The sequence below is a fragment of the Perca fluviatilis genome, chromosome 19 (assembly GCF_010015445.1).
Source record: "Perca fluviatilis chromosome 19, GENO_Pfluv_1.0, whole genome shotgun sequence".
In the NCBI taxonomy this organism is placed as follows: Eukaryota; Metazoa; Chordata; class Actinopteri; order Perciformes; family Percidae; genus Perca; species Perca fluviatilis.
This window is the reverse complement of record NC_053130.1, coordinates 34,159,247-34,181,065: the sequence shown is the minus strand read 5'-3', so window position 1 is coordinate 34,181,065 and position 21,819 is coordinate 34,159,247. Positions and strand designations below refer to the sequence as shown.

The 21,819-nt window shown below is 41.9% G+C and overlaps 1 protein-coding gene across 1 annotated transcript; it reads right to left on the bottom strand.

The window, feature by feature from the left end:
• Positions 1-1,799: 1,799 nt before the first annotated feature.
• fbxo28 (F-box protein 28) lies at positions 1,800-16,131 on the bottom strand. The gene is made up of 5 exons (XM_039783842.1): positions 15,915-16,131; positions 11,389-11,498; positions 10,894-11,032; positions 7,917-8,112; positions 1,800-3,099 (listed from the first exon to the last, which is right to left on the bottom strand). The coding sequence occupies exons 1-5, from the start codon at positions 16,101-16,103 to the stop codon at positions 2,582-2,584; spliced, it is 1,152 nt and encodes a 383-aa protein (XP_039639776.1). The 5' UTR covers positions 16,104-16,131; the 3' UTR covers positions 1,800-2,581.
• Positions 16,132-21,819: the final 5,688 nt, after the last annotated feature.

Sequence of the window (21,819 nt, the reverse complement as noted above, 5' to 3'; positions counted from 1 at the left end):
GGGGGAAATTAACCATCTTACTCGGAGCCATTCTGTTGAGCACAAATGTACAACATGTCTAGCACCCCTCTGCTGTAACTGCACACCAGTCACCACTTCCAGTACTTCCTTAAGGCCTCTTGCATGCTGGCTGCGTGAGCGTGTCAGCTGCGAGAGAGTCAGCTGCGTGGCGGGTTTGTTTTTATTTCAGCTCCTATGTTAACAGGTTAGAGCTTACGCGTGCATGCTAGAAATAGAACTGATTTTTCACGCAAGCGCGTTGGAAGCACTTCCAGGCAAAATAGAATAGGAAAAGAAGTTTATGTCATTTTGACACAAATACATTTAATAAATGACATTTTGATGTTTGACAGAAATGCAGATATAAATGTAATTAAAAAAAATATATATTGATTTTCAAATATTGCACCCGTCGATACAGAACGAAATATTCTGTAGCCTATTTTGCCGTCAATACTGCAGACGTTGTCTTTGCTGTAATCAGATCAGTATATAGGGTTGAAGAACAAGTTATTATTTCATTTTATCCATGTGTACAGACAAGGCTAGCAGCAGCAGCGCCGGGTCAGACACATTTCTGGGGTGCAAAGACAGAAAACTGCACGCAGCCGCCACGCAACAGAAACGCCACGCAGTCAGTGTGCAGGAGGCCTTACACTAAATGATTTTAAACCTCAATTTCAAAAGTTGGTGTGACATTAAAAAAGAAAAATGACAACACTTAAAGGGTCAAAGATGTATTTTCTCACTTCCCTCTTGCAGCATCTATCCGTGCAGTTAGGCACTGGAGAAGAGGCGAGAAAATGTGTGAACAGACCCTTTAAATGCCATTACATATACAGTAATCTTTTTTAAACATAATTTCTACTTTGATTTTTAGGGACCATACGAGTGTTTTTCCTCAGTTTCCACCTATTTACTACAAATAATTAAGACTTGGAAACAGTAACTGAGTGTCTGAGTCCAGCAGGTGCATGCTGGGAGAAATCAGAAACTCGACTCAGTCTCAAGAAACTCCCAAACGGTTTGTTCTTAGCCACGGAAATACTAAACCAAACTCCACTGCAGGCTGAGAGCTGCAGCGGGAAGCTCTGGGGGGAAAAAAGAAATCGAAATAAAAAGCTAGGACATGGATCTTAAAAAAATAAAAGTTTGATGGCAAAAACATAAAATTGCCAGAGCCTTTAACTACATCTTTGTCTTCAAACTACTAATTCCAATGTGAGAAATATAATCTTAACTCATGTTTGACCCACAATTTTCAAACTATTTTGTTAAGGCTGTGGGCAAAAGCTTGTAATGGAAACTTGAGTTCTTATATTTTGTCAGACTCAAGAATAATGATTTCAACAAGAAATTGTAAAATAAAATGAAGCATGATTGTGCAACTGCATGGTCTCTATTTCTAACAGCTGTTTGAAAATCAAGGCAAGTCGTGACGTGCACGTTTCTGCAGTGAAATCAATGTTCGTATCCAGAAAGTAGAAACACATTCAAAATTATTGGTGTACTACTAAAAAAAAAAAAGTTCTGAGCTGTGCATTATTTGTATTAAAAAGGCTGAAATGTGTAAAAACACTGGTACGATCCATTGTAGAGCAGTTCTTATAGTTTCTTTGTGCTTCTTAGCACAGCACATCCAGTAAAAGAGAAGCATGAACACCAGGTGCTGTAGGACTGTCTTGCTGGAAACCTTTTAAAGAAATGATTTCCGCACGAGACAACAGCAGACACTCTGACTAATGCAACCTGAACGCTGCCGTTTTTTTCCTTCTTTAACATCCCATCTCTTCTTTTTAAATGGCGATTCAAAAACCGGCCCCGATTGAAGTGAGCTGCGAGTTTGGACAGACCAGCCAGGCTGCCAAGGAATATCAATTACGTCTTACTTTCTAGAGGATTTTTAGGTTACACTTTACTTGAAGGTATCTATATAAGAGTGACATGACAGTGTCATGAACACATGAGCGTCATGTATTCATGACAGTGTCATGTCACTCTTATATAGATACCTTCAAGTAAAGTGTTACCGATTTTTATTGCACTTAGCCAAAGTTAGGAAGAACGTATGAATGAAATCAATGCTTCCTACCCATCACTGATTACCCTGAACATGAAACTTAACAGTAGGTTTATTATTATAAATTTGGGTTATAGTGATGTAAGGACTGTCATGACTCTGCATTTTCACTGGGATATCCTTTTAATCGTGTGCGTTTGTGAAATGAAATCTATTGGTAAATTTCATTTCACAAACAGGGAGGGACTACATTAATATTACGTGACATCTGACTTCTTTTGACCAAATTAAACCCACCATCTGAATTTCGGTTTAGCCCTACCAAAATGTTTGGAAAACATGTAAGCCTGTTAGAAAAGCATCTACATTAAAAAGATATACAGTGATTTTAATGTAATCTTCAATAAATAGTCTTCGCTGCAAAGGCTCGACCACCTGCTTAGGTTCTGATTCTGATGGGGGTTGCTGGGGTGGGCAGAGACGCGGGGGTTGGGAGAAGGTGTGATCAGTCAGACCTGGAAACCAAAAACAGAACTTCAACTACATGACACACTGAGTCTCTCATTTCTTGCTGCGCAGCCGTTTGGACTGTCGCGGGAGCTCCGAGCTCTTTCTGGTACGTTTGAGCGATGACCCCCCCTCGCCCTCTGGCTCTCTGGATAGAGACGCTGCGGCGGTGCTACCACCGGCCAACACCGTATTGGCCGTGGCGGCGGCCGCGGTGGCCACGGCGGCGGCGCTGCTGGATGTGGAGGGGGCTGTGGCGGTGCCGGGCCGGGCTCCGCCCAGGGCGGCGGCGCTGCTGTCCATCAGTTCGCGGAGCTTGTGCTCCAGCTCGGCGAGGCGGGCGTTCTGCTCGCCGATCACCTGGGTCTGTTCCAGCAGCTTCTGCTCCTGGTCCTGCAGCTGCTTCTGCTGCTCCAGCTGCTTGACGCGGATCTCCTGCATCTCGCGGCGCAGCACCGTCATCGACGCGCCGTTCACCTTCACCTGCTGCTGCACCTTGGTCATCTCTGAGCGCGACGGCGTGTTCTTGGCCAACAGGGACATGGTGGTCAGGGAGGTGGACGGACCGGCCACTGAGGGAACAGGACACAGGTTCACAGCTCTTTAGGAATTTACTGTTAGTTTTTTTAGATAATGTTTTGGCCATTTTAGGCTTTTATTTACAGAGGACAGCTGAAGACATGGAAGGGAGAGAGCGGGGTAATAAGTCAGAGTTGAACCTGTGGCCGCTTTTTCAAGGAGAAAACCTCTATATATGGGCGCACTCTCCCAGGTGAGCTTCCCAGGCGACCAGTTTTATGTTCTTTTAAGTACAATGTTTTATGACAATAAAGAGGCGTGGTTTACTTGTGTTATTACATCATCTGCATCAAATAACCGTGATATAACCACAGGATGTATCTGGGATTCATTCAAACGTTTCATTTGTCAGAATAATAAATACATGAAGATATATATTTTTTTATTATTTGACTGAAAGAGACAATTATATTGTTAATTGCAATTATTTCTGAGACAATTAATTGCACGTTAAAATGTGGGAACAAGGGGACCCAACCCATGCCAAGAATGTGCCCCAACTGCAACTAAACACTCATTATTTTGGGATGGATTAATCTGTCAGTTATTACTTCAATTCATTCATTTATAGTAAATAAAATGCATGTATGAATCTTCAAAGGTCTTGTTTTGTCCAGCCATTCAAAAGCCAAAGCTATGTAATGTACCATGACATGAAACAGAGAGTGTAACATCAACGTGTGGTATTTAAGGTTCATAAATGACTTTGGGAATCAGACTCGTGTGTCTAGAAGCATGAAAGAAGAACTGACAGCAGCCTTACAAGACCGTGGTACTGTAGGTGAATCATCAGAACAAAAGATTAAAGGGTAACTACCGTTTTTTATCAACCTGGACCCTATGTTCCTATGTTTTTGTGTCTAAGTGACCGATGAGAACAACAATCTTTGACACTGGTCCAGTATTAAGCAAGATCACTGCAGTCGGTAGCGGAGAAACAAGCTACAATGTAAGGTAATAGGACAATTGTCCAACTTGTATTTAACTTCACAATAGTGCTCGTTTTGCCACTGACAGGCTCAGATTAATATTCTAAGTGTCTGACAACATTATGGAAAGGATTTCTAAGGAGGTCGACCTTTCTGTTAAAGAGGAAGATCCTTTTTTTAAACATAAAAACATCCGTGAAAATTGCGTTTGCTAAACCCACCAGACTCCATGTAAATAAACAGTAATTTTAGCATCATGAAATACACTTCATTCAAAGTCGACAGAAACAAAATAAAACTATGAAAAGCCATTTTGGGTCGTCTTTCCACTTTTCCAACCATCACAACTCTAGTTTTGGTTGAAATAAACACAGTTTACAGATTTACATGTGAAAATATGTTGGCTCTATACACGCTGAAAGTATTGTTTTTTTAAATGGAGTCTGGTGGGTTTAGCGCTAGCGACCTCAGAGCTGGTTCTGGTTAAACAGAAAGACCTTAAAGAGGTTTTAAAGGTCTATCTCTGTAGGGATCTTTTCCATAATGTTGTCAGACACTTAGTCACATCTTAGTTCGTCAGTGGCAAAATGAGCACTTTTGTGACGGTAAATACAAGCTGGATAATTGCCCTATTAACTTATGTACCCTTTAAAGATGAACTGAACTGAAATAATCTGCATTGATAATGTGTTGGTTATGACAAATAAAAATGAATTACACTAAAAATTTTAATAAAAAAAAAATCAATATAGCTTTTTTTAAGCAACACAAAAATTACGTTTGTTAGTATTAGAACACTGACAATTTCGATGACGTCACTGGCATGGTAGGACCTGCGAAGGTATATAGGTTACAGTGCAGCATGGACATGAAAATGAGCAATTTTAATGGCATAGGTTACGCATTTGAGCCTGTGAGGGACAGGCCTGCAGTGTCTGACTACCACCACATGGAGGATGACCAGTCCATGGTTTCAGGCTCCACCTACAGCACAGGATTGTGTGGGGGGAAGTGACTGGTGTGTGTGTGGGCGCTGCCGGAGCATGGACACTGCAACTGAATCCATCTGTGATTGGACGAATTCATCCAATGGGATCGCTTGTTAAGTTACCTGCATGCAAAATGTTAAAACCAAAATAAATAAAGTTTGAAAAAAGAAAAAAAAAAGTTCGCTGCACGTAGGAGAGTCACCCCAGGTTAACCTGAGGTTATTAACCCTAGATGCACAGAGGATTCACGAGTTTTGCCGTTTACGTTAGGCTAGTGTAGAGTTGGCAGATTTTTTCCTTGTGGTCGTTGATGGATATTACACAAATGGATACTGCACAGATACCTCTTACGAAGGAACTAGCAGCTTTTTCTGCGAGTTGAACTCCCTCTGCATCAACGATGTGCCCTGAGGCGGTGAACACCAGCTAGCATCAGGGTGAGTAGAAAGGGACATTGGAGTCTGTTTACAGACCTGCTGTGGTTTAGTTAGCAGCTAGTAACGCATTATTATTGATCTGTGATATCGTCAGAGTCAGTGCTAGCTTGTGGAGTTTGACATAAATGTTTCCAACGTGTTTAGCTGCTAGCCTTTTCCCTAGGTTGGAGCGTGTGGTATCTAGCTTGGTTTTGTGACCCACTTTTTTAATGAACGGCCAAGTGTGTCAGTCTCAGTTTTGTTGAACGCTATTATTTGTGTGTGTAAGTGAATATGTACGTGTTTTGTGTATGTGACAACAACGTTACATCCAACCCATTGCCTAGTAGACTAGCTAGCATGCTGGATAACAGCTAAACATCCCTCTCTGTCCTCTGCCTGATGGGGGCGTTTCAGCGCCCTGTCTCTGCGGCAGATAGCATCGCTGGTGTTGGTACTTGCCGCTGGTCTATCGGTCGGCCCTGTACTGTAGCCTGAAAAGTTGATCTTTGAGGGTATGGCCTCAGGTTTCAGTCTGTTGGACTTAACCCTCACCAGTGACCCTGTTGTATCAAATGTACAGCTCTCTAAACAGTCTGTCGCTAAAAAATGGTCGCTACAGACTCTAAATCCAGGGGCCGTCGGAGGGCTAGCCAGTTTTAAGGCAGCTAGCTATGAGTTGAGGACTGGCTTCCTTGTCAAAGGTAGCCTGTGGAGATGTATCATAACCCCAGCTGCCTTAGCCCTATAAAATTCATTACTGCAGCCAGGGGTAATACAGTATGAACCCCCCTAAACCTGTTGGTTGCCGTTTCCTCAGCCATGTCCGTTAGCCTCTGACTGTTTACATTCCACGGCTGCTTACCATGCCAGTGACGTAGCAGGTTGTGGAATTCCAACATGGCGGCGCCCATGTAACAACAACAACACTTTCAATGTACCATTTTACCCCTTTTAACAAATTCAGCCATTTTAATCATTGTACCAACGAGAAGAAATAAAATACATCTGTTATATCACCTTTAATCAAATTCCAGTTCAGTTCATCTTTAACAACTCTTGGAAAAGATCTGGTACCTTTTTGTAAAAAAAAGTACAAGACTGTCATTGCTTATTTCATCTATAAACATGGTCTCAATTGAATTTTGAATAGATGTAATATATCACAAAATACTGTATAAGAATATAACATGATATAAAATGACCCATATCAAAGCAATGATGGCTAAGGCCCATTGGTATTATAGTATTGTAATGTGGGGGGTGTATCAGTCTAAATAAGAAGGAACAGCTGGAGGGAGACATAAGTTTGTTGAGCAGCACTTTACTGTTCTTCACACTTCATCAGCTCCACAACAACACTTCCTCATTTTCTCAATCACATGTAGCTGAACCAACCAATCAGATGCTAGCAGAGCTGAGACTAAATGTGAGGAAAACCACAGAGGTAGATTCATAACTGCTGATGTAAATAATTACACATGTAAATATACATATACTGACTGTGTAAACACAAATATGTAAATAGTTAACTGTATAAACATTGTAAATAATGTGTTTGTAAATTAACTCAAACATATGAATTAACTGGTAAACCCTACAATATTTAGAGCCACCTGCCACCAAACTGACAGAACATACTCGATTTATCAGAAACAAAGTTGAGAAAAAAACGTCACACTCATGGTCAGAACATACACTGGTATGCTTCAATGATTCATGAGACGCCGGTGTTTCTGGAACATTAAATTTAATATACTTTGATATGGGAATTTAAAGTGGGCAGAAACACTTTCACAACCAGCTACTCATCTTATTAACTGGACATATTTATTTGTATTGGAAACCATGTCTAATGTGTTGCATCACAGTTATTTTTAAATGTGAAAATAAGCATCCAGTGCTGAACTTAACCCTTGTGTTGTCTTCCAGTTGACCATGCAACTTATTGTTTTTCAGGGTCCAAATTTTCACATTTGTCACTTTTATCTAAGTTTATTTGCACTATTTTGACTTTTTTTTTTTCTCCCTCATTTTTGAAGCTATTTCCGACATTTTTGTCACTTTTTTCAACGTTCTTTTATAATTTTTTTCTTCAAATGCTATCAAATTGAACCCTAAAATTCAATGAAAATAGTTTACTGATTTTCCAGGTTATTTTTTTTTTTGAAAAGTTGGTTGAAAGAAACCCAAAATTCTGGTATAGACGCTTTTAGAAAATGGGTCAAATTTGACCCAAGGACAACAGGGAGGTTAATCTAATTCTAATTATCTAAACATTCAGCATCTCAAAGTGAAGCCTTCGACCAGCCATGCTGGACAGTGTTCTGTCACAGTATTTTCTTTTTTAAATTGTGACTGAAACCACAAGAGCTGCCATTTTTACTACATACCTGTATTGTCTTTAATTTTCGAGCTGCTATAGGGGACTTTTGAACTCTACCTTAATGAGCCAGGAGAAACGCATGTGCATTACCTGGTGTGGAGCCAATGAGGCGTCCGGACAGGTCTGCCCCCGGCAGCTTCTTCTTCAGGATGGGTACAATCTTCTCGTCAAAGTACTCCATGGCCATGGACGAGATATCCCTCAACTCCTGCAGAACCTCGTGAGCTCGCTGTGGGGCCCGAGTGGAGTTCACGTAGCGCAGCACACGGTAAATCTCATCTATCACCTGATGAAACACACACAGCGGCACATGACATAGCAAATAAATCAAGAAAACACACAACAGATATGACTGAAACAAGGCTGAAATGTCAATGGGCTCTCTGCTGGCCAGGTTGGAGAAGTGCAGCCAGCTTTTTCTGAGAAGAGCTGAAAAGCTGGGGTCTTTGTGATGAAAACACCACAATTTGTCTACTTTTAAACCCTAATTTTCTACCAGGCACGTCTGCATTCTGGAGGCGCTGTGACCTTCGCAAGCAGTCGCGGCCATTCAAGTCAATGCTTGATATTCCAGAACCCACAGGGTGTCCAGAAGCGTGCATGATGCAGCTCTCCACTCAAGATACTCGCCAGGTCTATTTTCACGCGAGCCACGGGGCATCCAGACAGCCGCGCATAAAGTGAAAACAACGGGAGTATGCAGTAAATTTACCCCCCCCAATTTCGTATATGTCTCTGCTACTACAACATGGCCAACAAGAGATTCATCTTGGAGGTGGAAAAACATTATACCATACCACAGATCCTTTTTATAACAACAACGGCAGAAAAAAGAAGACTTGGAGTTTAGTGCTTAGACTGGAAGGTAGATACTAGCTTAATAGACACACGATTGTTCTGTAAAGTACAAAGTAGAGACAACAAAATCTGTGAGTCACGCTCTGCTTCGGAGACGCTCCCGGTGCGGTATGGCACATGGCGGGACTGGACGAAACTAGAACGCAGCACAAGACACTCCCAGTGGAAAATCGGGGTTAGTCAACACATGCAGCAATTGAAAATGTGTTTACTTAGAGGACAGACTTTTATCGGTCAGGACAAATGATGAGTGTATGTAATAAAATTAAATATCTGGGTCACTACATTACAGATCAGTTATCTGATGAGGATACATACAGGCAGCTTCACATATTATATGTCCAAACTAACATGCTGGTAAGAAAGTTCCACATGAGCACAGATTATGTCAAAATGAGTCTGTTTAAAGCATATTGCACTCCTTTGTATACTGCTCCCTTATGGACTAAGTTTAAAAAGACAAGCATGCAGAGGCTTATGGCTGCTTATAATGACTGTATGAGGATAATGATCAACAAACCCAGGTGCTCTAGTGCAAGTGACCTGTTTTGTAATGCACCTTCCAGGCATTATTGAGGAGTCTTATCTACAAATTCATTGGTCGCCTGAACGTCTCCCACAACAGCATTGTTATGCTGCTGGCAAATCCTAGGTTTAGTGCCATATGATACCAATCATCACTATGGAAACTAAAAAAAATATAAGTGTCTTTTATAGAAATGCAGTATTGTTGTTTCTTTTGTTTTTATTTCTCTCTATAAGTTGATCTTTCTCTTTTTAATGTATGTATGTATGTGTCTTCTGAATGGACCCTGAGTCTGGAAATAAAGTTGACGATGATGACACCGTCAGCTTGCACAGAGTCAGTGCAGACAGCAGAGAAACCACATGTATCAGAAGTGCCACAATGCTGACTGAATATTGTAAGGAGGAGAGTTAGCAGAGGTCTCTCAGTCTATTAGAAAACCCAGATGCAGGACAACACAACATTAACATGACTCGAAGATGGACATGGGCTTCTAGAATAACTAATGGGATTATGATGCAGAGCTGGAGGGAAACACTGACATTTGTAATAACGCTCACTGAGCCGTGCGTTGTACAGTTCACTCCATACACCGAGACAAGGCTGGTAGACTTTGAAAAATCAATATAGCATTGAACATTTCTGTTTTTAACCGTAGAATTGAGCATATTTGCCTAAGACTAGGAGTGTAAATCACAAGTTTTATCACAATACCATATATTTTATACATATTCTTTTGGCAACGATAGGATATTTACTGATATCTTAAAGTCTGTTACGATACGATTCAATTCAGGGGCCTGCGATCGATATGAGACGATATATGCCCATTTAACACAGTTCCATTTATAGCAACTCAAAACAAGCAACGACAATTTTTATTACCGAGCTCTTCCAGACATTTAGATTAAATACAAACTATTCTCTTTAATAAAAACAATATATAAAGTGGGAATCTAAAACAAAGGGGAATCTCACAGACGATTTGTATCGATATTTTTCCTTTGCATCCATATTATTAGATTGCGGATCACTGAATCACTATATCGATCCAGATAGAGGTGACATTACACCCCTAGTAGGCATGGGCCGGTTACCGGTTTCAATGTATACCGTCTATTAACAAAAGTCAGTTTAAAAATAGTCACTGTTTAAAAAAAAGTCACTGTGTAAAAAAAGTCACCGTTTAAAAAAAGTCACGGTTTCAAAACCACTCCCGTCATACCGTTTCTGCTGTGAGAGTTGTTTTTTCTGAGTCGTCAGTACCAGAAAGTGCAGTTTAGAAATTTCCCTCCCTGCCAGTGTGCAGTGTGTTTAAAAATAAAATACAGTGTGCTCAATGGAAAACTATTGTATACTATACTATTGTAACTATTGTATACATTTATAGCTGTAATTGCAATACGGCGATACCGTGAAAGAGTGATTTTTTTTTGATGAAGGTTAACATGCTCGATGGTGTTTTAAGCCCCCACCATTGACTTCAAGGTAGCGTTGCGACCGTCGACTTCAAGGCACCTAACCCTAGTGCCTTCCATGCAGCTCTGCCTGGAAGACGACGCTGGGGGCTTAAAACGCCAAACACCAGTCATCATACTGTCAGAATCGCATACCGGCCCATGCCTAACCCCTAGGACTGGAGAGAAGCATTTTTAATGCTGCCATGCGTTTGGCGGAGCTGACCTTTCCAGGGATGAAGCAGCAGAGGTTGGAGTCGACGTATTTCATGAAGGTCATGTTGAGCAGAGAGAGGCGCGTCTCCACGGCAGCCAGGATGTCAGCGTGGCGGGCCAGGGAATGGTTTCTCCTCTCAGATTCTCGCCTGGAAACAATTCATGATAAACACACTGGTGGAACAAGTACTCCGATCCTTTATTTTATTAAAAGTACTAATATCACACTTTAAAAATACTCTGTTACGAGGAAAAGTCCTGCATTGATAATGTTACTTAAGTAAAAGTATATAGGGATAGACCGATTATCGGCCCCGGCTGATGATCGGGCCGTTTTTTGGCAGTTTGCAGATTATCTGTATCTGCGTTTTATCTGAAATAGTTTTTAATGACACCCCTCCCTATAATGTCCCTTCAGAAACGTGAGTGTGATGTCACTAGACCCCTGTCATTGCACAGTTAGACTGCGGTTTCGGTGCATTGCTTGTACTGGTGTGATACTGACCTGGGCAGCTGGGCTTTGACTTGCCTCTGGCACAGACTGTGGTACCGCTCCACCTTCAGGAAGCCCTGGTTCAGGACGCGCTGGCAGATCACGTCCATGCGCTTACACACCTGGAGGAGACGGACAGAATTAAATAGTTGAACAACAGGTACTCGGTTTGAGGAGTATGTACATAAGGGAAACAGAACTGTACTTCAGTGGCACAGTGGGACAGTCATGGGAGTCACAGGACAGTGTCTGGCTGTCACCACACCCACGCAAAATTCAGTGTATCACAGATCATCTGTAATGTATCTGCCTCTTTGACCAACGGGTGGCATTGTGAGTAAATCAAGCCTCGAGAAACGATCCCTTTTGCAAACCACTTTGCTGGAAAGTTTGAATGCTTCATGAGGCTTCATCTCGCCATCACTAATTCATTCCCCAGTGGTTTGGACAGAGGGCATTACCTCGAGCCTCTAGTATCAGGATTTGGTAACACTTTACTTGAAGGTATCTACATAAGAGTGACATGACACTGTCATGACAGTGTCACTCTAACCCTAACTCTAACTTGTCATGACACTTACTAAAAGAAGCCTTATGTCATAAACATTTATGACTTGTTTATAATGTTTATGACACGTTCATGACAGTGCCATGTCACTCTTATGTAGATACCTTCAAGTAAAGTGTAACCCAGGATTTTTACAGTTGACAGTGTTTCTTCTATGTTGATTTTGTAGTGGCGGCCCACCACGGCAAACTTTCTGCCACCACCGTATCAGAAATAGTGCGGTACAAAAAATGTAGTTGCGGTTGCCTTTTAAATTATCCTTCCGACATAATGCACATTGCCGCTCACATTGCAATTTAACAACAAGTAGAACTATTGAGAGGTTATTGGACCCGTCCAGTTGTTGTTCGAACAGACCTGCCCCCACTACTAAAAAAAAAATCCTAAAGGAAACACTGGTTGACACTAAGGCATGGATACCCGACCCGAGGCCGACGGGTCCCGACGGGCCGGGTTCGGACAGATATTTAGAAATTATGGTTGGGCTCTGTCACATCAGCGCGTTAAGGCATTTGTTGTAAAATGGTGCTGCGGCTCCTGAGAGCTGCGCGTGTGCGTGTGCGTGTGTGCGTGTGCGCAGTAAGTGGGCAGAAGAGAGATAGAGAAAGAGGAAGCAGACGTGTTGTAGATGCAACCGGAGCAGAGTTAGTGGTTATTCATGTTATAGCCTAACGTCGGCCCTGGAGGTAACAAGTCTCCCCTGGTTTTCTGATCACGGTCGGAAACAAAGCGATCAGGAAAGGTTAACCCATTGAACATGTTAACAGCTTATTAACGTGCGCTTGTTGCCCTGTGTGCACTGATGCGCTCATCTGTTGACATTTCCGAATGCCTTCCTACAGTTGCTTAACAAAAGCGGGCTTTCCACACAAACAAACGTAGCCTACATGTGTCATTAGTATGAGGAAAAAAAATGAGATTTTAACTGTGTCGGGCTCGGACACAAATTTCTTAATACCCGTCGGGCTCGGACAGAAAAATTCGGCCCGATCCGGACTCTAGTTGACACCACACCTTGGCCTTTTATGATTACACTGCCATTTTAACTAACCTTTCCGTGGTCTTGGAGGACATGTTTACTAGCCTCTTCTAACCTCCCATTTTAGGGTTGCAAAATCCTGAAAATATTCAAGGTGGAAACTTTCCATGGGTAATATTTTTAGGCCAAAATTACAAGAATTGAAAATTAAAAAAACAATTCAAATCCCCTCCAAATGTGTTTAACAGCAATTTATCACACTGTTGAACAAGTACAACATAAACTTAAATACAACGTATTTGTCTTCCAGCAGTCAACTCCTCTCTCATCCACAGCTGCTACGTTTAACCTTGTTTTACCCATAATCCAGCTACAGTTAGCTGCATTGTTATGACTGAGGCTGAGCTACCCGCACTCTCCCAGTGATTTTTAACAGTAGTAATTGGTCTCAGTTTTACCGCCCCCAGTCAGGCTGCCCAGCTCTATGGGCTGCTTAGCCGTGTTAATCGGGATTTGTGCTTCTGCGGAGGCTCCACGCAGAGCTTTCGACATAGCTTATGCAAATGGCCTGAAGTTTATACTTTTGCGTTGGTTTGTGCGTCGATCTCTTTAAGAGAACAGCAGAGTCGGCATGTGTGTGTGCGCGGGGAGCGTGTGGTAGAGAGAGTGAGGGTGGTTATCTTCGGAGCGACTATATTCTATTTTCATTTAAAATTGTTTTTATACACATTACACAAAAGACAAAGAAAATACAAATCACTTTTACCCATTTTGGCCCAGGTTAGCTTAAGGTATACATGTTCAAATAAGACACTTTTAGATGTTATTTGCCTGTCATGAGTTATGTTGAATGAATTTCCATACCATATTTTTCAGATATGAATGTAGCCTATGAAATAATTACGGTTTACTATGCCATGATATGAATTATTGAAACACGTAGCCTATTAGGCCTACTACTCAAATGTATAATTAAACTCGTTAAAATTTACATTTTGGTGTTATTTCATTTTTCTAAAGATATCCTAACACAATACATGCATTAATATTGCAATTAGGTATTTATCATGAGAGATTATAGAGTTTGGAATCAGGCGGTCAAAATGACCGCTCACGGCAGTTCTAGTAGTTATGGAATTCCGGCAGTTCTAGTTTCAACGGTGGTTTGTAGCATAGACTGCATAAAAACGATGGCCGTAGTCGTCACCCATAGGTTTCTGAAGAGCCAAAATGAACAAGTTCCTCCCTGAAGCTATTTAGCACAGGCACCGTGGCTCTGTCCAGCGCGTAGCCCCGCCCAAGACGATTGTGATTGGTTTAAAGAAATGCCAATAAACCAGAGCACGTTTTCCTCCCATCCAGGAATGCTGTGTGTACTAGCAAGACTAGGGTTTCATTTACTCAAGCATAATATACAATTTTGTTTATCAAAAGGTCTGAAATCACAGGATAAGGCATAGATTTCTGTCAAATGAGGTAACAAAGACTTGCATTCACTGTACGCAGAGCGATCATGCGTACAGTCATGCATACTAACCCCCCAAAGGCCCATTCTGAGGGAAAACCCTGAAAGACTAGCAAATATAAGCTGTGTACTTTACTTCAGGCTACTATCTGCTGGATAACTGAAATAAAAACATTTAAAATATATTCACTCCACTAATATAATCAACACATGCATGAAAGCATGTAGTCCTTTGACTCAGACAGTGCAGTAGTGTTGGCAGTAGTGTGGACTGCACATGTGATTGAGAATGCACTGTGCATGCAGAGGGTTGTCATTTTACTGAAATCATATTTAATGGGATGCTAAATGACATGTGATGGAAGAGTGCTGCTGAATGCAGTGCAGCTTACAATTCAATGTTCATACTTTTAACCACAACATGCCAAAAAAAAAAAAACTAGTATTGCTTTTGATGTGTGTTTCTGTTAGGGCTAGGGTTGGGTATCGTTTGTTTTTTTTCCGATGCCGGTGCTAAAGCAACAATTTTAACACGGTGCCGGTGCCTGAACAAAAAGAAGAGCACAAAACGACAGTCATGGACGAGGTTGGAGCCGGTCAATGCCCAGGGGCCCATTTGCTCTTAATCCGCCCATGCAACACTGATAATAAATAATAATAAAATAATAATAATAATAATTTATACTTTATTAATCCTGCAAGGGAAAATACAATATACAAATACAATGTTTTCACTCAGTTATTATTATTATTATTATTATTATTATTATTATTATTATAATACACAGGCCTGAATTACACACACATGCTCAGTACCACAAAGGGAGAGATGTCAGAGTGAGGGGGCTGCCCCAGGAAAGGCGCCCCGAGCAGTTGGGGTTCAAGAGCACCTTGGCAGTGCCCAGGGGGGGAACTGGCACCTCTCCAGCTACAACACTTTGGAACCGTATGGGGACTTGGGACTTGAACCAGCAACGCCCCCATTAGATGATAGTAAAACACTTTAATAAGGAACACAACGTCTACAACAAAGTCCACGTGCCCTTGTGCAAAGCCCTGCAAAAACCTCTATGTATGGAACTAGCCAACTATGCATGTAACGTTAGCAGAATTAGGTAAAGGGACTGTTGGAAGAGCTGCAGTGAAAAGCACAGGAAAGTGACCGGTGAATGGTTTCCAGCTAACCTCACTGAAGTACAAATCCAATAGGCAGGACGTGTGAACAGCAGGGATATCCACAGCGTCACACCCAGGCTCTAACAGTTGGCTTCAGCATAAACATTAATCTTGTGGCGTAACGTTACTCCAGCGTCTGCTTAGCTAGGCTGCCCTGCTCATTAGCTAACAGCGCAGTGAGCACTGCGGGCCACGGCTGCAATTGACGGCTGCACGGACATTAAACACAGGGTCTAAACAATTCGTACTATTATTTCTGCGAATAATTTACCTAACTAGCATCCAAAGATACGTGCATGTGGCTAGCATTAGCTTTGTTCACCTTGTAGGTGGCTTGTTTTTGGTCTTACCGAGCGCAGCAGGCTGATTTCGTCGTAGGTCAGAAAATTCAGAATGGCATCGATGGCCACAATGGGCAGTCCTAACAGCGGGTTGTTCTGGTGCGGCTGGTCCGGTGGAGGGCTGGACTGTCTCGGTGACACCGCGTCCGAGTCCAAGGACCCAACACATCCATCAACTCTCTCTACGACGGCCGCCATCTTGCTCTGCTAAGGAGGAGACGGAAGTGACGCTGCATAGAGAAGCTAGCGTGCCAAGTGAAAAAAAAAGAAAAGAAACAAAAGTGAAAAAAAAGAAAAGAAAAAAAGTGAGATTAGAAAAAAATTCCCAGAAAACTATAAGCTTATGTGGGTTTTTTCAGTAGACGTCCAATTGAGCATTAAATGGTGTGTTATTGGAATAGTTACTGATAACAGATCTGTTGTAAAGATATTCTTACTAAACGTATACGTTTAGTAAGAATAGAGCTCTGTCCTTCGTCCTTGCTGATAAAAGCTGCAAGAAAGTTTCCCAGATTTTCAATCAAGCAGTGAGAAAACAACAACTATTTTAATCATAGGACATATGTTACTTGCAATAATGTGTGTTCATCAAAGTACATAGCCCTATATTAGTTATGTGTGGTCATTTTAATCACGAGAGAAGAAATGTTAGCCTGGTTCCACCCTACATACTTCCGCTCAATTTTCATTTTCCTTCAGTACTACGTCTGGTTTTGCGGTATATTCACAGGTTTTCAGGTTAAATCTTTACCGGTCCAATCAGCGAACAGAGGGAGTGGCTGAGAACGATGACGTTGAGGTTGTGCGCTAGTTTGAGTTGTTGTTCCGTAATGGCAGCGGAGAAAGATACAAGTGAAGCCATTCGGTCCGATGTGGTAACGCTGCCAAATATCCAAAAGTTAAAGCCCAAGCAAGACCAATCTTTGCTGAGTTGTGGGTTCGGGGTTCAGGAACAGTTTGATTTTCCAGCTCACTCCGTTAGTGGTGAAGGAGTTGGCTAAGGCGAACGCTAGCGATGCTAAGCCGGCGTTACGACCAAACGTTAGCGATTGGTTTTGGCAGATCCAGAGTAGCTCTGGGCAGATCCAATAGTTTTAAACTTCAACAGAGTACCCGCCTTCAAGGAAGTTAACTCTTGTCATTGGAGAGTGGCCAGACTCTCTGGACCAATGAAATGGACCAGAGTCTGGTAGGACCAGGCTAGTGTACCAGAGTCTGGTAGGACCAGGCTAGAAATGTGTGTGCAGCTTGGGAAAACAAGATACAATAAGATAAGAAATGGTTTTGTGTTATTCCAAAGTTTCCTTGTGTTTCCTTTCACTACAAGTGTCTCCACTTGGGTAAAACTGTAATAGCACACAATCTCATATTTCAATGTATAACCGATCGGATAACTTTCAACTTCCGTGTTTTAAGTATCAACCAATCAAGTAAATGCAGGAAGTCGCTTCTGAGTTCAATGATACTTCACATAAGAATCTACCTTAAATGGTTCAAAAGCCATAAAAGGGGGCGTGGCTTGAGTACATGGGCGTGGTTAAAGTATAAGGGGCGGCTCAGTATCACATGTAGACCACACACTATAAGTTTCATGTAAATCGGATGATGTTCGTCATATAAGGCTGATTTCCTGTTTCCAGCGGGGGGGGGGGCGCTATAACTAAAGTAAATTTTGGCCTGTAGGTGTCCTCAGGCCTGGACCCTTGTCAATTGTGAAAATTGAAATTTCGGGCAGATATGACAACGTACACTCAAGTTACAACAACTTCTTCGTTCATTGATAAATGCCCAAAATGGCCGCCACGCCACACCCACACCATTGGACGAAAAGTTTTGCTTTTAATAACTTTTCATCGTTAAGGTCTTTAGATGACACAGACCAAATTTGAAGTTGATTGGATGAAATCTTTTAGAGAAGTTCGTTAAAGTATAGCACCTTGACTTTTAAGTCTACTTGCTGTTGCCACTAGGGGGCGCTATGACTTGGAGTAAATATCTGTCTATAGATGTCCTCAGACTCTTATGAATCCTGAACATTTTTGAGCTTATTGGGCAATCTATACTTGAGTTACACCCACTTCTTGTTTCGATGGCCCCCTACAGGAAGTTGGTCCTCTATAACTTGCACATTTTTTTGCGCTATTACAATTCTTTTAATAACTTTTTATCTTTAACGTCTTAAGTCTCAGGATGCTCAAATAAAACCCTTAAGACTCTCCAGCCGATCCAGAATGCTGCAGCGCGTGTTCTGACAAGAACTAAGAAAAGAGATCATATTTCTCCTGTATTAGCTTCTCTGCATTGACTTCCTGTAAAATCCAGGATTGAATTTAAAATCCTTCTCCTGACCTACAAAGCTCTAAATGGTCAAGCACCATCATATCTAGAAGAGCTCATAGTACCTTATTGTTCCACTAGAGCACTGCGCTCCCAGAATACAGAGTTACTAGTGGTCAGTTACTTCAGCTACCAGGCTCCTCTCCTGTGGAACCTGCTCCCAGTCTGGGTCCGGGGGGCAAACACCGTCAACACATTTTAGCATTGACATATATAAAATGGACCAACAGAGCCCGTTGCTCTGGACGGAGACCAGTGAAGGCTATTAGAAGCACTTTTCCGGTGATCTCTTGCTTTAATGCGCAGCCTCCAACTGAGAGAGACAACGTAGATGTGACGTGAGCAACCTGTCTGAAAGTGTGAAGTCTTCTGGTAGCTGTGCCAAGAGAAATCTCAATCATTCCCAATCTTACAGAGACGGAGAGTGTAGGTATATGTAAGGAGATAACATAGGCACAGGCTAATTATTGATCACTAACATGCTAGTTAACATTAGTAATTAAACTTAAACAGCTAATGTAAGTCCAAACTGTCCTCTACTGTGCGACAGTAAGTCACTTGGTTATGACACAATCGTTAGCCTATTTTTATAAAAACCATAACGTGAGGTACAAGGTAATGGAGCCTTTTATACGTTGTCGTGTTTCTTTAGAACTAAACAATGGACAAATAGAGTCTTTAAACGCTTCAGATGTAAAGTTATTCGCTGTCAAAGTGGCGCTAAAATGTATGCTAGTCAGTGGAATGCTAACGGGAGGTGATCTCTTTGTAGCATCAAAATGGCGCCATAGGAGGTTCGAGTTCTGAAGCGAAGCTTACCCCCTTGATTTTAGAGTAAACTTAAAACTCTCCTCTTCGATAAAGCTTATAGTTAGGGAGTGAGAAGTTGCAGCGTCCGCCTAACCCGGCCCACCTGCTTCTCTTCATAGTCGTCAGATTCATCTACCATATAATCAATGATACAATCAAAGTAAAGGGAGACAGGCCAGTACAGCCCGATCCGGTTGGGGAGAGTTCTAGCCCGACCAGGCTCCTCTCCTTAACATGTCTCTCTTAGTTATGCTGTTATAGTTTTAGACTGCCGGGGGACTTCCTTTGACACACTGAGCTTCTCTCTCCTCTCTCTTTCCATCTGTGTGCTTCCATGTCCCAGATATGCCTTTTACTAACCTAGCTCTGGGGAGCTTATTCCCTGGAGTCCTTATGTTTTCTTTTCGCGCAGCATGTTTCCTTGTATTAGGGTGGCCCCTAAATCATGGTTGCAGCCTGTCGCCTTGGTCCTGCTGCGCGCCCTGCTATGTCCTGTTACACCTGCTATGCTCTGCAGTCCCCTGCTACGTCCTGCTACGCCCTGCAGTGCCCTGCTACGTCCTACTACGCCCTGCTACGTCCTGCTACGTCCTGTGACACCCTGCAGTGCCATGAACTACTACAACTACTATTTCTAGTCACTGATCCATTATCTTTATTGTGACTGTTATTGCCACTGTTCATCACCCCCCCAACCAGCACCATCTGACACTGCCTACCAAGAGCCTGGGTCTGTGCCAGGTTTCTTCCTGAGAAGGAGTTTTTCCTCGCCACTGTTGCACTAAATGCTTGCTCTTGGGGGAATTACTGGAATTGTTGGGTCTTTGTAAATTATAGAGTGCGGTCTAGACCTACTCTATCTGTAAAGTGTCTCGAGATAACTCTTGTTATGAATTGATACTATAAATAAAATTGAATTGAATTGAAGATGGCACAGACCAAATTTGAAGTCGATAGGACGAAATCTCTAGGACGAGTTCATTAAAGTACAACATGTGGAAATGGCCAAAATCGCACTAATTTCAAACTTTCAATTCAAAATGGCGGACTTCCTGTTGCGTTAAGGGTATGGCTCCAATGAGCTTTTTTGTACGTCTTGACATGCTACATCTGTGTACCACGTTTCATGAGTCTATGTTAAACGTACAGCAGGGGCTCAATTTTTTAAGTTTTGTAGGGGGCGCCAGCGAGCCATTTTTGTGCGCCAATTTTGATGAGTTTTTGAGTATGGTAAGCCCAGCAAAAAGGCGATTCATTTCACAAGCAGGTTTTCTTCTCTGTCTCCTCCCTCTGACACAGCATTCTCTCATTTCCTCATTCATTCATTCAGTCTGTATCAGGCACATTTAGCACAGTTTGTTAGTTGCATGAATAAAAAAACAGTGTTGGTTTATTAACCGTGTTAAGCAGACTATAAAGAATTTTTTTTCTCAAAACGGCATTTCCTTTTGTTGACAATCCCGTTAATGAAGAAGCTGTATTACTTCTCAGGGAGTTAAACGTATGTCGGGAGATGATATTGAGGACCGACTATAGATGCATTTTTGCGATATCGTTTTTCTTCCTAGTTATGTAGCCTCCATAACCATATTCAATTCAATTTTATTTATAGTATCAAATCATAACAAGAGTTATCTCAAGACACTTTACAGATAGAGTAGGTCTAGACCACACTCTATAATTTACAAAGATCCAACAATTCCAGTAATTCCCTCAAGAGCAAGCATTTAGTGTGACAGTGGTGAGGAAAAACTCCCTTGTAGAGAGAAACCTGGGACAGACCCAGGCTCTTGGTGGGCGGTGTCTGACGATGCCGGTTGGGGGTGTGATGAACATTGGCAATAACAGTCACAATAAAGATAATTAAAGATGATCTGTCCTTATATCACTAATGTCACCCATTGTGGACATGCTCTACATCCCAGCAGATTATTTGTGTTGCATTATGTTTTTTGTTAAAGCCACTGCAAAGCAAAGCGCCGTCAGAAGAATGTGACTCGCTCTGAAACGTTTTTGTAGTGTTCCCTGGACACAAACCAGCAAGAGACATTACAAAAAGGAATTCCACAGTATTGCAGGTGAATGATGTAAACCCTTTGAAATTAAAGATTATGAATTATAATTCTGTTAATGTGCTGCAGCCTCAGTACCCAGTACTTTTTCACCCGCAGGACTGCACCTAAATGAAATAGATTATAGGTTGAATGCCATTTCACCAGTAATATTATACTTATGATTAAATATATTAATACAGTATATTGGAACTTAAACATTATCTCTAGCAGCAATTTTCTCCCACACAAATTGCAGCTGCTGTGTTGCTTTTTTTAACTAAATACATGTTCAAACTCGCTGTATGTGTTAATGATTATTTCTGCCGACCATTTTTTTTTGTGGCTGTTTCCATGGTGAATCGTAGTATCATGGCTCCATTCATGCTGCCTTTTTAATGTGGTGGTGCACGCGCTTAACTCTGAGTCAACCTACTCTGAGTTGATTGAAGAACCGAAAACTAGGTTTCCCATCGCAGGGTAAATCAACTCAGAGGTCAGGGTTAGACTCGGTTTACACGTACGTGGTTATTTTGAAAAACGGAGACATTTCCCTTCGTTTGTGTCCTTCGTTTACACGCAAACTGAGAATTCTCCTCTGAAAACGAGTCTTTCTAAAAACTCCGGCCAGAGTGGAGATTTGGGAAAACTCTGGTTGCACGTTTGCACGTAAACTGAGACAAACGGAGGTTTAGACAGCCGAGGAAGAGAAGGGA